The following is a 14,212-nucleotide window of genomic DNA, read 5'->3' on the forward strand; positions in this document are numbered from 1 at the left end:
TTAGAGTTACCAGCCTCATAAATTGCAGCCCAAATAAATGCTTCACAGAGTTCAAGTAACAGACACATCTCAACATCAACTGTTCAGTGAATCAGACCTTCATGGTCGAATTGCTGCAAAGAAACCACTACTAAAGGACACCAATGAGAAGAAGAGACTTGCTTGGGCCAAGAAACACGAGCAATGGACATTAGACCGGTGGACATTTTTCCTTTGGTTGGGAGTCCAAATTGGAGATTTTTGGTTCCAACCGCCGTGTCTTTGTGAGACGCGGTGTGGGTGAACGGATGATCTCTGCATGTATAGTTCCCACTGTAAAGCATGGAGGAGGAGGTGTTATGGTGTGGGGGTGCTATGCTGGTGACACTGTCAGTGATTTATTTAGAATTCAAGGCACACTTAACCAGCATGGCTACCGCAGCGATACGCCATCCCATCTGGTTTGGGCTTAGTGGGACTATCATTTGTTTTTCAACAGGACAATGACACAACACACCTCCAGGCTGTGTAAGGGCTATTTGACCAAGAAGGAGAGTGATTGACTGCTGCATCAGATGACCTGACCTCCACAATCCCCCGACCTCAACCAAATTGAGATGGTTTGGGATGAGTTGGACCGCAGAGTGAAGGAAAAGCAGCCGACAAGTGCTCAGCATTTGTGGGAACTCCTTCAAGACTGTTGGAAAACATTCCAGGTGACGCTGGTTGAGAGAATGCCAAGAGTGTGCAAGGGTGGCTATTTGAAGAATCTCAAATATAAAATATATTTTGATTTGTTTAACACTTTTTTGGTTACTACATGATTCCATATGTGTTATTTCATAGTTTTGATGTCTTCATTATTATTCTACATTGTAGAAAATAGTAAAAATAAAGAAAAACCCTTGAATGAGTAGGTGTCCTAAAACTTTTGACCGGTAGTGTACATATATGCGACACACACACACACACACACACACACACACACACAGTCCTGTATCACCAGACGGCATCATTGAGGTTGATTGGTAGCAGTGCTGATCCAATGCATCAGTTTGCTGAAACTCCCCGCCCTTCTCCACAGTTGACTGCTTCAGGAGCCACTGACTCCTATCTGCCTTTACAGCTACAGGCTTAGAATACTGCTGCCATCAGGGGTTTTTCTGGATCAAAAGGGGGCTTTGGTGGTCGTTGTGGCAGGGGGCGCGGTCAGCCTGTCGTCGTGCCTGCATTTTAGAGAATTTGAGGCCCCCATCTTGGCGGTGTTTTTGCAGTTTTAAAGCAAATGTCCTGAAATTCTATGCATTTGGTATGTTTAATGCTGTGGTCTTTTCCTCAAACATAACAAAATATATACAGTGGGGGAAAAAAAGTATTTAGTCAGCCACAAATTGTGCAAGTTCTCCCACTTAAAAAGATGAGAGAGGCCTGTAATTTTCATCATAGGTACACGTCAACTATGACAGACAAAATGAGAAAAAAAAATCCAGAAAATCACATTGTAGGATTTTTAATGAATTTATTTGCAAATTATGGTGGAAAATAAGTATTTGGTCAATAACAAAAGTTTCTTAATACTTTGTTATATACCCTTTGTTGGCAATGACACAGGTCAAACGTTTTCTGTAAGTCTTCACAAGGTTTTCACACTGTTGCTGGTATATTGGCCCATTCCTCCATGCAGATCTCCTCTAGAGCAGTGATGTTTTGGGGCTGTCGCTGGGCAACACGGACTTTCAACTCCCTCCAAAGATTTTCTATGGGGTTGAGATCTGGAGACTGGCTAGGCCACTCCAGGACCTTGAAATGCTTCTTACGAAGGCACTCCTTCGTTGCCCGGGCGGTGTGTTTGGGATCATTGTCATGATGAAAGACCCAGCCACGTTTCATCTTCAATGCCTTGCTGATGGAAGGAGGTTTTCACTCAAAATCTCACGATACATGGCCCCATTCATTCTTTCCTTTACACGGATCAGTCGTCCTGGTCCCTTGCAGAAAAACAGCCCCAAAGCATGATGTTTCCACCCCCATGCTTCACAGTAGGTATGGTGTTCTTTGGATGCAACTCAGCATTCTTTGTCCTCCAAACACAACGAGTTGAGTTTTTACCAAAAAGTTCTATTTTGGTTTCATCTGACCATATGACATTCTCCCAATCCTCTTCTGGATCATCCAAATGCACTCTAGCAAACTTCAGACGGGCCTGGACATGTACTGGCTTAAGCAGGGGGGGACACGTCTGGCACTGCAGGATTTGAGTCCCTGGCGGCGTAGTGTGTTACTGATGGTAGGCTTTGTTACTTTGGTCCCAGCTCTCTGCAGGTCATTCACTAGGTCCCCCCGTGTGGTTCTGGGATTTTTGCTCACCGTTCTTGTGATCATTTTGACCCCACGGGGTGAGATCTTGCGTGGAGCCCCAGATCGAGGGAGATTATCAGTGGTCTTGTATGTCTTCCATTTCCTAATAATTGCTCCCACAGTTGATTTCTTCAAACCAAGCTGCTTACCTATTGCAGATTCAGTCTTCCCAGCCTGGTGCAGGTCTACAATTTTGTTTCTGGTGTCCTTTGACAGCTCTTTGGTCTTGGCCATAGTGGAGTTTGGAGTGTGACTGTTTGAGGTTGTGTACAGGTGTCTTTTATACTGATAACAAGTTCAAACAAGTGCCATTAATACTGGTAACGGGTGGAGGACAGAGGAGCCTCTTAAAGAAGTTACAGGTCTGTGAGAGCCAGAAATCTTGCTTGTTTGTAGGTGACCAAATACTTATTTTCCACCATAATTTGCAAATAAATTCATTAAAAATCCTACAATGTGATTTTCTGGATTTATTTTTCTCAATTTGTCTGTCATGGTTGACGTGTACCTATGATGAAAAGTACAGGCCTCTCTCATCTTTTTAAGTGGAACTTGCACAATTGACTTTTTTTCCCCACTGTATTGCTGAATTCATTGTTGGTGATTGTTAGTTCTTAAAGATGATATTATACAAAAATATATAGTTCCATTATCTTTTCTATATACTTCATATGTCTTTAGTCGTTTAAGTTTACACAGCTTACTTCCATCCCAATTTTTGGACTTAGGCGACCCAAAAAAACAAAAATCCAAGAATTCACATAGATCTTCTCTTCTTTGCCTTTAGATTGATTGAAATGCACTTGACTCCTCACTGACACATTATATCACAAGGATAATTCATGCACAAAGTTTTCTGTATGGAGCTCTATGGGAAACATGGGGAAACGTCAATTTTCATCAGGGCTCTGTTTTGTTTTGTTTCCACATTTGAACACTATGTCAATGACAGCATCCCCCCTCGCCCTGTCCGTGTGCCCCTCTGTAAAGCAAACTCTGCCACTTCTGTGCCTCTGCCTGACCTATCAGCCCTCCATCAATACCCCCATTTCTCTCCCCTTGTAAGGGTCAGCCACCCCCCAAATGTCCCAGTCCCCCACCACCCTCGTCCCACCACAGCCACTTATCTGTTTAAACTCTTCCGTCTTTAACTGAATTAGCCCCGTCCCAGGCAGGGTGCGTTGACTGCAGCCGGGACCCTGACCGCCCTGCTCTGGTTCCTAACCCCTGCCTCACCCTTGGTGAACTGCTCTTGCACCCCCAGCCAGGAGGCCTCTCCGACTGGGTCAACAAAGACCCGCTCTCACATTTCACACAGTGGCTTCACTAGCCGCATTCATCCCGGCCGCGCTAATTCAATTACGGGGGGAGAAATCAGAGGGGTCGAGCCACACAGCAGCTCAGATGCCCTCATTAACAGCCCCCCCCTCCCTTACTCTAATGAATGAACTCTTCCTCCGCTCTCCTCTCTGCCTTAATAATAAATGACCCCCATTATCTCTAATCTCATTATTTTGCTATTTTGCATGAAGCTGTTTTGCTTCTGGTTAGCCATGCTGCCGGCGTGCGCGGCTGTTGCTAACCTTTTGTTATAGGTTAAATTCACGCTCTGTTCTCTCCCGCAGCACACTGCCTTTTTCAAATGTATTGACGGGATGCTGTCTGACTAATGGTGTAGGGCTATGTCTATATGTGAAGAGAAACACGTATTATTGCTTTTGTATCTTTTGCGTGCCTGTTTTTCATTTCCTTGTACGATCGCGTTTTCTGAATAATACAACAATCTCATAGGAAGAAACGTTGCCCTTTTTTTGACGTTTTTTAAAGCTTATTTTCCAGACGCACTCTGTTGTGGTAGTGTTTTTAATTCTGTGTGAAGTCCCTCCAGAGCCCGCTTCCATACACTTTCAGTCCAGTCTTTGTCAATCAAACAATCCTCCCATGAAATATGAAGACTATTCTCTCCCAGCACAACATCAGCAGGCTAAAAGTTCAATGCCGAAATCAGAATCTATCAAGCTTGAATAGACATTGGCATAAGGGACCATATATGGAAATGAGCTACATAGCCAAGTACCTCTAGTTCCATACTGATGTTGTGCTTGCTTTGATACATAAACTAATTAATAAAGGTGTCGGCTAAGCGAACCGATCGAGTGTGCGCGCATACGCCCTTAAAAGACCTTCACCTGAAAAAAGCTGCAATAGTACTTTGGCCATCTTGAGACACCATAGCCTTAAAATTGTCAGAATTGATCGAAGATAAGAAATATGTCATTAATTTTGAGTGATCTTAGTCGCGCAATTTTGTATCGAAGATGTTTGGTGCAGTATTTCTCAAGTGAAATATGTTTCTGAAAACAATTAGTCTCTCGTTGAATGACAACAAACACCTAATTGAAGAATCCTTACTGTTGACCAATCACCGACAAAGGGGCATAGACTTCGGCTGCATGAGGACGTGCTAACCCATTGCTAACCCATTGCCTGTGTGTTGTGTTGTTGTTGACAGGGCCCTGTGGCACTGCGAGGAGATGATCCAGCGCTACAGCCGGGAGACTGGGGTGAACAGTGCCCTGTGCTCGGCGGGCACCGCCCTGCCATATGCCAGCCACAGCAATGTGGGTAAGGCCGTGGAGGATTGCATGAGGGCCATCATCGGCGTGCTGCTCAACCTCACCCACGACAATGGTGAGAGGCGCACACACACACACTGTGTCCAAAAGGGGTCTCACACAGTATTATCTGGACATAGAATGACCAGACAGGGCCAATGCCACTGCGGTGGTCATAAATTATGGGTATTGAGAAAATGTGCATACCTACACTATCTTGTGCACTTGGCAGCACTCACCGCTCGTTCATAGAAGTGCTTTAAGATGACCCCTAAAGACATTCAGCTTCCAAAAAATGTGTTACGCACATAACTGTTGATGAGGCCCCGTAGTAACTTTGTTTTACGATACCAGTATCGCCATACTTGTTAGCAGCTTGGCAAGGAAACATAACAAAGCGGATTGAACTTCTTTAAGAAAACAGCCCTAATGTTGGAAACAAACATCATTATGTTGTCATCCGGATTCACATGTATTTATTTTCCAAGCTATAGCACACACTATTTTACATACAACAGGTTTTTAAAGGACCATGTTTGGTTTACTTCATTTTTGCCGTGGAGAAAATATTGCGATACTGGTATGGTCACAGCCCTATGTTCTACCCCCCGTGTGTGTGTAGAGTGGGGAAGCACGAAGACAGGCGAGCAGGAGGACATGATCATGACAGCGTTGAACTGTGTGCTCCGGGTCCCACAGTACCTTCATCAGGAGAGGAGGTTCGACATCCGAGTACTGGTGGGCATCATCATTAACCAAGTATCACATTGTAGCCATGGCTTTGGTTAGATGGTTTTCCAGGGCCCATATTTATAAAGCGTCTCAGAGTAGGAGATCTAGGATCAGGTCTTTCCTGTCCATGTAATTGTATTCATTGTGATCTGGAAGTTAAAACTGATCCTAGATCAACACTCAATCTGAGACGCTTTATGATTTTTCTTGTTATTTTTGTCCCCAGTTCTATTACGTGTGCATCTTAACCACTCTTTGTCAGGCATCATTAACATTCCTCTGTAAGGAACTTACTCAAATATGTTTCAGCTCGACCTAGTTGATAGATGAGGTTCTAAGTGTAGGGGACTATATTGGAGTGTGTGTGTGTCCGTTTTGAGGCGTAATTGTCGCTGTGTCCCAAATGGCACCCTATTCCCTTTAAAGTGCACTACTTTTGATCTGGGCCAATTATAGGGAATAGGGTGTCATTTGGGACGCAACCTGTGTCTGCAGGGTCTGGGTCTTGATGATGGTACTCTAGGTGTGTATGTGTGTGTATATATATATATAAGTCTGTGTATGTCTCAAGTGTGATGGTTCTCCATGCAGGGTCTGGGTCTGCTGATCAACCTGGTGGAGTACAGTGCCAGGAACTGCCACTGTCTGGTGGAGATGGAGATGGACGGAGGAGCTCCCTTCAACTCTGTCCTGGTGGCTGACAAAGAGGAGCTCAAGACGGAAGGATCGCTCACCGCCATCGCTGCCCTGGTGCAGGTGGGTTAGAAAGCAGATGTGATGTGTGTGAAAGGTGTGTGTGTTCATAGGTCAGGTTGTATAGAGACCTCGTACACTTCAGTGAGCATTATGCGATCTCATAGGCATAGATATGGATGAACGGATTACATGAAAGTGTAAACCTTTCTGACCGTATGCGTTTGTGTCCTCAGCTCTTCCTCCAGCGGGAGCAAGCGGCCATAGCGGCGGAGGCGGAGACGGATGACTTCATCAACGACGTGCCCAAACCCAAGCTGGACCAGAGCGGCGAGTGGCAGGAGTCTGGTGGCGAGATCCAATGGGTGGCCTCGGAGAACAACAACACCAACGCCATCAGCGAGAAGGAGAAGGCCAAGAAGGAGGAGGAAAACGAGGAGCTAGACCTTACCAAAGGTGATGACCTACCTTGTTAAATAAAAGAACAAAGTTAACTAACTAACCAAGCCTAATACACAGTTGAAGTCAGAAGTTTACATACACTTAGGTTGGAGTCATTAAAACTTGTTTTTAAACCACTCCAAAAATTCTACTTTGTGCATGACAAGTAATTTTTCCAACAATTGTTTACAGACATATTATTTCACTTATAATTCACTGTATCACAATTCCAGTGGGTCAGAAGTTTACATACACTAAGTTGACTGTTCCTTTAAACAGCTTGGAAAATTACAGAAAATGATGTCATGGCTTTAGAAGCTTCTGATAGGCTAATTGACATCAATTTGAGGTGTACCTGTGGATGTATTTCAAGGCCTACCTTCAAACTCATTGCATCTTTGCTTGACATCATGGGAAAATCAAAAGAAATCAGCGAAGACCTCAGAAAAAAAATGGTAGACCTCCACAAGTCTGGTTCATTCTTGGGAGCAATTTCCAAACGCCTGAAGGTACCACGTTCATCTGTACAAACAATAGTACGCAAGTATAAACACCTTGGGACCACTCAGCCGTCATACCGCTCAGGAAGGAGACGCGTTCTGTCTCCTAGGGAGGGGGGAGGGGGGGGGTCCCTTGCAAGCCGAAGAACACCATCCCAACCGTGAAGCGCGGGGGTGGCAGCATCATGCTGTGGGGGTGATTTGCTGCAGGAGGGACTGGTGCACTTCACAAAATAGATGGCATCATGAGGAAGGAAAATTATGTGGATATATTGAAGCAACATCTCAAGATATCAGTCAGGAAGTTAAAGCTTGGTCGCAAATGGGTCTTCCAAATGGACAATGACCCAAAGCATACTTCCAAAGTTGTGGCAAAATGGCTTAAGAACAACAAAGTCAAGGTATTGGAGTGGCCATCACAAAGCCCTGACCTCAATCCTGTAGAACATTTGTGGGCAGAACTGAAAAAGCGTGTGCAAATAAGGAGGCCTACAAACCTGACTCAGTTACACCAGCTCTGTCAGGAGGAATGGGCCAGAATTCACCCAATTTATTGTGGGAAACTTGTGGAAGGCTACCCAAAACGTTTGACCCAAGTTAAACAATTTAAAGGCAATGCTACCAAATACTAATTGAGTGTATGTAAACTTCTGACCCACTGGGAATGTGATGAAATAAATAAAAGCTTAAATAAATCATTCTCTCTACTATTATTCTGACATTTCACATTCTTAAAATAAAGTGGTGATCCTAACTGACCTAAGACAGGACATTTTTACTAGGATTAAATGTCAGGAATTGTGAAAAACTGAGTTTAAATGTATTTGGCTAAGGTGTATGTAAACTTCCCACTTCAACTGTAATAGACCCATACTGAAATTAGATAACTCTGAAAAGAGATTGAGTAGAATCCATGGTTGGATTATAAATTAGGCATTGCTGAATTGTTTTTTGTAATAATATTGGCCACTCACACTTTCTCATTTGTCCCCCTGCAGCTCTTCAGCATGCTGGGAAGCACATGGAGGACAGCATCGTGGCCTCCTACACTGCACTGCTACTGGGCTGTCTCTGCCAGGGGAGTCCGGTAAGGCCACACTCCTGACACACTAAGCACCATGGCTTCTCTATATAATCAAATCTAACTTTATATCAAGTGCATTTAAAAATGGAATGCATTTTTCAGTAAGTCATTCAAATGAAGCAGATAAAAATAATATTTAAAAAACTGAAGGCAATAAAATATGAATAAAAGATGCAATGAAAAGTTGTCTGTAATAACAGTTCTGTCATTGATCCCTCCTCGACATAACACTGTCTAACCCTGAACTTATTTAGGCCTTCATGTTGAAGCAATGGGACAAGGCCACATTACATAATGGGCGACATGGACCTAGTTTGGGATTGTTCACTAGACACAGATTTTAGGCTACATTTTACGTTACATTTTGGTCATTTAGCAGACGCTCTTATCTAGAGGTAGGTAAGGCTAAACAATCCATTGTGTACAGATGCACTTGGCTAGTGCTGAGGTCACCCATTATGTATATGTTTCTGAATATGCTGTTCTTTTCCAATGTGCCCAACGTAAACTTCAAATACCCACATCGTCATTAAGACAAATAGACTCGCCAGCGACGCCTCATTCGAACATCGGTAGTAAACATCCGTCATTTTAAAGCCTCTCAGGGACCGTCAATGTTTTCCTTCAGAATTGCGGTCTTAAAAGTTTCACGGCCGACTGTCGAGAGGAAAATAAAAGCTGAGTTGATTTTTATTCCCGCTTTAATGGCCTTTTCTCTTTTGAAGATGTTATTAGCGATTCAATGATGCCTTGAGAGCTTAGTGCATCTCTAGTAATGGACTCTCTCACAGTCTCTCCCAATGGGCCGTTAGGTTGTGATTGATGTGCCACGGTCATTATCTCTCTCTCTGATAAACCTGTACCGATCCCAGACTGTAGCTTTAATCTACACAGGGCTCTGTGTTTTAACTCGCAAGGTCACACCTCAGACTTCTGTTTTGTCTTTAAAACAAAATGGTTGTGGCCTGGCTGGTCTAGCGGTCTAAGCAGCTGCCTATAACATGCAGAACGCTTCCAGCATGGATTCGAATCCGGCTCATTGCTCTTGTAGCACTCTCTTCTACCTTAACTCTCTGTCCTCTCCAATAAAACAAAAAAATATGTGGGGAGTAAGATGCCCCACTCCTTGAAAATAAAACCAAAAACTGTTTCACTTCACTATAGGACTGGATACATTCCAATTAAATGAATTTGGAAGTTTTAGCCTAAACTTGCCTGAATACTGCTTTTAAGAGGAAACACCAGAGCAATGGACGGCAGAGTGTACTTAAAAGCAGTGGACCGGCCGTCCTAGCGCCTCTGAACACAGAAGATTGGCAATCATTTTATTTTACCCGACAATTCTACATGGATCACCACCATTTGTTGACACCCAGCATGTAATCTACTGCACACGACCAACCTTTGTTTTGATGGTTACGGTTACAGTGATGGTTTGTTTTCCCTCTGAGATGATATGGGAATTCGTTTATCACTAGAATTACTGTTATCTGACATAACATTATGCATCTGCCTGTTGTGGTTTATTTCATCAGAGATTGGAAATGTGAGTAGAACTAACAAAGGATTCTGTGTTGATTCATTGTCTTCTCTTTCAGATGAATGTGACTATTGTGAGAGAGAACCTGCCCAAAGGAGATTTCTCAATAATGACAGAAATGCTCAAGAAGTTCCTCAATTTCATGAATCTTACAGTAAGTTCTCGCACATTAAAATATAAAATGTCTGCCTACAAATGTCTGCTTAAAGGTCTTTATTGTGGTGGCCTCTTTCTGTCATTGAGTTTGTACGGGCTAATGAATAATATCCCTGTCTGGTCCCTGTAGCCTTATATCTGAATAGGGATGTTGTGTGGAGAGTGTTTGTGTGGTAACTGACCTTTGCTCTCTCGCTCTTTCCCTCCCTCCCTCTCATCCTCCCTCTCTCCACAGTGTGATGTGGGCACCGCAGGGCAGAAGTCCATCTCTCGGGTCATTGACTATCTGGAGCACTGTTAGAGAGGCCCGGCTTTGTGGGGCGGGACCACACTGGGAGCTGACCGCTCGCCTCACACAGAGACCAGGACAGTTGTGTGGACCCAACTCCAGACACACACAGCCTGCTAATAACGACCACCCATCTTCATCATCGTCAACACCACGTTCACTATACATACTGGGATGGCCTCCCCTCAGACACGTGAGGCCTGAAGCACTGTTTCAGCATTCCACCTCTCCTATTATGACGTCTTTTTGGTATAACCTGAGAAATCGGAGCAAATAAAATAAGAATAACATTCCGTTATATTCTAGACGTTCTGTGTTCCAAACATTGTTTTCTGTTCCCTCACGAAATTGTAATTTATGATTTGACTCAGATTGATATTCATTAAATGTGGATTTTTTTTGGGGGCACCTTTTTTCTTTATTTGATATCCCCAATTTGTGCTATTCAGGTTGTACATTTATATAAAAACTCCTTGTATCCCAAATCGATATGCTGCCTTCTTACTACATCTGCCACATCCTCCATTGTATTGGGTTTTGTTTTCTGCCTGCTGTAAAAGATGGCTCTCTCCCTGCCTCCCTCCTTTGTTTATTTCCGATTGTCATCAAAGTGCCTGTGTGCCTGAATTCCCCCCCTCTGAATCCATAGAAAGCTTTCAGCAGTGACCCACACAACTGGAATAAGAACGCAAAGCAAAAGCTCAAGCTCTCAGCCCGCTTTGAAATGCTGAAAACCCCCAGAGCCCAATAGCCCCACTGCACTGAAGCGCTTTTATTGCCTTCACGAATGTCCTCTTTTTTTGTGTGTGTGCGTTCTAAAAACCTCTGTCGTTGAGTGGAGGGTGTAAAAGGTTTAGAAATGAACGAATAGAGTTTATTTCCGTTTAAAAGTACATGGAGTGGTGAGGATAATAAATAATTGCTGGTTTGGTGAGCACCTCACCTCTGTCCAAGTCAATACTATCGGAGATTGTAGTTATTCAATAACAGACCTGAAATGGTCCACATCTGTAGTTTTCACTAACGTGAGAGAACTACATAATTTAGTCTATGCTTCCCCCTATCATTATTGGTTATGGCCAACAGGAAAGTATGGATGTTTGTCTTTCATTTGTGCTGGAGAGACTGTTGGGTCTGAATGACCACACTGCTTCACCTAGCTGTTAAAGGCTGTAGAACACTTTACAGTGTTGGTTTTCTGTTTCTGAAGAAATACAAACCAGTCTGGTATTGTTATATTCTGCCCCTCTGCAATGCTTCAATTCCTTTAAGCTTTTCTCAATAAGAAATCAACTGGACTAAAAGACTGCAGTATTTTTAGCTTTTCAAACTTTTGAAATTAAGCACTTGAATTGATAAGAGCGCTATTGTTCATGAACTGAGCCTCTCAGTTTAGCAGTTGCTATAGCCATACTCACTCCGTTCTGAGTTTCATAATGTGATGCCCATTATATAACCTGTTTCATAGCCAGTGTTCTCAGTTTTGTTTAATTTAGGCTTGGTTGGGACTGCTATCGGCTGCATGACGTCAGCTAATGAATCGGTCCTATGCTGTTTACCATAGTTTTCTCCTATAAAACTGTAATATCCCAGCTTGGATGCTGAGAGGTTGGTGGGTGCTGTGGCTGTGGGCTGTTTGGAGCTAAAATGTACAGAATTGGAGATGCAAAGTTTCCCCATTTTATTTTCTAAAGTTGCATTTATTCCCCTTTGTATATTTACATGTTTTGTTTTCGTTTCTCTTTGCTGTTATAAGACACACACACACACACACACCCACAGCCGTGCAAACATTAAAGCTTAAGCCATCTTCATGCACACACCCTCATCAATACTTTCTAAGCTGTTAAGCCTCTTGTATTTCAATCTGATGTATGCTATAGTCATGAGCCACACCATTAGTTGTTGTTTTTTAAGCTTAATTAACACTTTACAGTTTACAAGAGCTTTATTCACAAATCTGGAAATGAATGGAACAATGTAAATACTTTTGTAAATATTGCCTATTGGAAATTAGAAATGGTAGACTACTTTTCTGAATCCAATCCTATTTTTATTTTATACAGCATTTTCAGTTGTGTTATTTGAAAGACAGATTTAAAAAGGTGTAAAAAGCCAAATGCAGGAACATGATCTTTGTACCAATTTCAAGAATGTCTTTGGTTACTTGTATATAATTTTAATTTGAATAAAAATTGCTACTTTCAGTAAATCTACTGTGTCTGATACTTTTTGTGTACTTTTGTACACCTGTACTTTCTGTCATGTTTTGGAATAATATATTGCTCTTTTATGCAGCATAAACTGCCCCTATAACTTTCAGACATGCAAAAGTAGCCTAAACTTTGAGGGGAAAAAAAGTCCTATTGATGCCAAAATGTTGAAAAATTAGTTTTTACTTGAGCCAGATAATCTACATAAGGTTTCAAACACGAATCAACATGTTTTGTATGGAAAATATAAACCATTACAAAGCACAAACAAATAAAACCAGTCTTATTTTGTGCCACTAGTTCTCTCCCACAGGTTCATAAACCCTCTAAACTCTGTCTTCTGGTCTTCGCAGGGCGCGCGCATCTCGTTTCCACTGTCTCTACACGTCGTATCGTATGTGCCTGGCCCAGTTAGTTCAACCGTTGAGTGTTCTGCTGTATAGTTCATTGTTGGCCTGCCCGTTGGGGCCGTGCGCACTTGCTCCGTGCTCTCAAGTTCAGTGGTGCTGAATTCCGTGCCGCAGGGCCTGTCTTGCAACAACTCGCTGAGCGTCGAGATGTATATCTGCGCCATCTGAAGAGTCTCGGACTTGGACAGCTTCTTTTCGCTCTCTAGGTTGGGGATGACGCTCCTGAGGCGGTCGAAGGCGACATTGAGCCCGAGCATCCTCCTCCTCTCGCGGGAGTTTGCAGCCATACGCCGCCGCCTTTGCGCTCTATCGACGGTGCTCGGGTCCTGCTCGATGTATCTGAGCCCTGGCAATCTGAGCTCCACAATAGCGTACGGGTCACACTTGCCCCTGCGCTCTGCCCTCTCTTCTATCCAACTGGTCTGCACAAGAGCTCCATGTGGACCGTCTATACGATTCGCTTGCACTTTCAAATCAGCACCAGTGTCTGCGTCTCTGGAGATAAATGGCACAAACAGACTTTTGCGGCGTGACATTGTCCTGAATAGGGTATAGATTCAACGGTGCAGATGTGTAACTGAACTTCTAGACCCGTCCCTTAAAAAAGTTTGGGTGTGAGGGGAGAATTTATTGACAAACGCCAAAGCTTGTGAGGATGCTATGGGCGTGGCGAGGGTCGTGTGCACGTAATGACAATGAATAGAGTTGGATCCCTTTGATAATGTCAGCAGGAAGTCTATTAACCAAGTTCATCAAAAGTGGATTAGGTTCATCTGAGTGATCACTGGGGGTATGGGGCTTGGCTCTGGGGAAGAGTGCGATCAGGCCACTTTTAGAGCTCGTTGTCTATTCATTATTTTATTAAGATTTAGGCTAATGTCTTATTATTTCTGCTATAAAATAACAGTCAAAAAATACCTTTTTGATAATTGCAACCATGGAAAATTATAAATTGTATGAAATAATATAGGCCTTTATGAGATATCCTGACTACAAATACAATAACTTTATATCTTCACAAAGTGATTTGTAGTCCTGATATTTGAAATCAAGGGTCTAGCCTCACGCTCACAAAAGAGAGGAAAACCTTGGGTCAAATAATTATAAATAAATGTATCTAAAAAGCTACATTAACAGCAGTGCTTAAACTAATTAGTTTAGTGGTGTCCACTAAAGAAATGTGACCCCTGTTTTCTCCGCGC

General features: G+C 43.0%; 2 protein-coding genes across 3 annotated transcripts in view; one reads left to right on the forward strand and one right to left on the reverse strand.

Moving 5' to 3' along the window:
- Positions 1–12,599, forward strand: part of LOC121547299 (wings apart-like protein homolog) — a 62,392-nt gene extending 49,793 nt beyond the window's left edge. For both annotated transcript variants that reach the window (XM_041858488.1, XM_041858489.1), the window contains exons 14-20: positions 4,850–5,028; positions 5,575–5,690; positions 6,276–6,440; positions 6,614–6,833; positions 8,317–8,405; positions 10,001–10,096; positions 10,334–12,599. In XM_041858488.1, coding sequence (XP_041714422.1) covers positions 4,850–5,028; positions 5,575–5,690; positions 6,276–6,440; positions 6,614–6,833; positions 8,317–8,405; positions 10,001–10,096; positions 10,334–10,399 — 931 coding nt within the window. In that variant the 3' untranslated portion in view covers positions 10,400–12,599. The remainder of the gene's footprint in view (positions 1–4,849; positions 5,029–5,574; positions 5,691–6,275; positions 6,441–6,613; positions 6,834–8,316; positions 8,406–10,000; positions 10,097–10,333) is intronic.
- A 166-nt stretch (positions 12,600–12,765) lies between these two features.
- LOC121547301 (neurogenic differentiation factor 6-B-like) lies at positions 12,766–14,009 on the reverse strand. Its single transcript, XM_041858490.1, has one exon. It carries the CDS (start codon positions 13,544–13,546, stop codon positions 12,884–12,886), a length of 663 nt encoding a protein of 220 aa, XP_041714424.1. The 5' UTR covers positions 13,547–14,009; the 3' UTR covers positions 12,766–12,883.
- Between the last annotated feature and the right edge of the window lie 203 nt (positions 14,010–14,212).

The sequence above is a fragment of the Coregonus clupeaformis genome, chromosome 31, assembly GCF_020615455.1.
Source record: "Coregonus clupeaformis isolate EN_2021a chromosome 31, ASM2061545v1, whole genome shotgun sequence".
Lineage (NCBI taxonomy): Eukaryota > Metazoa > Chordata > Actinopteri > Salmoniformes > Salmonidae > Coregonus > Coregonus clupeaformis.

Coding starts and splice junctions, on each gene's coding strand:
- LOC121547301 (XM_041858490.1), bottom strand. CDS start 13,546: ATGTCACGCCGCAAAAGTCTGTTTGTGCCATTTATCTCCAGAGACGCA.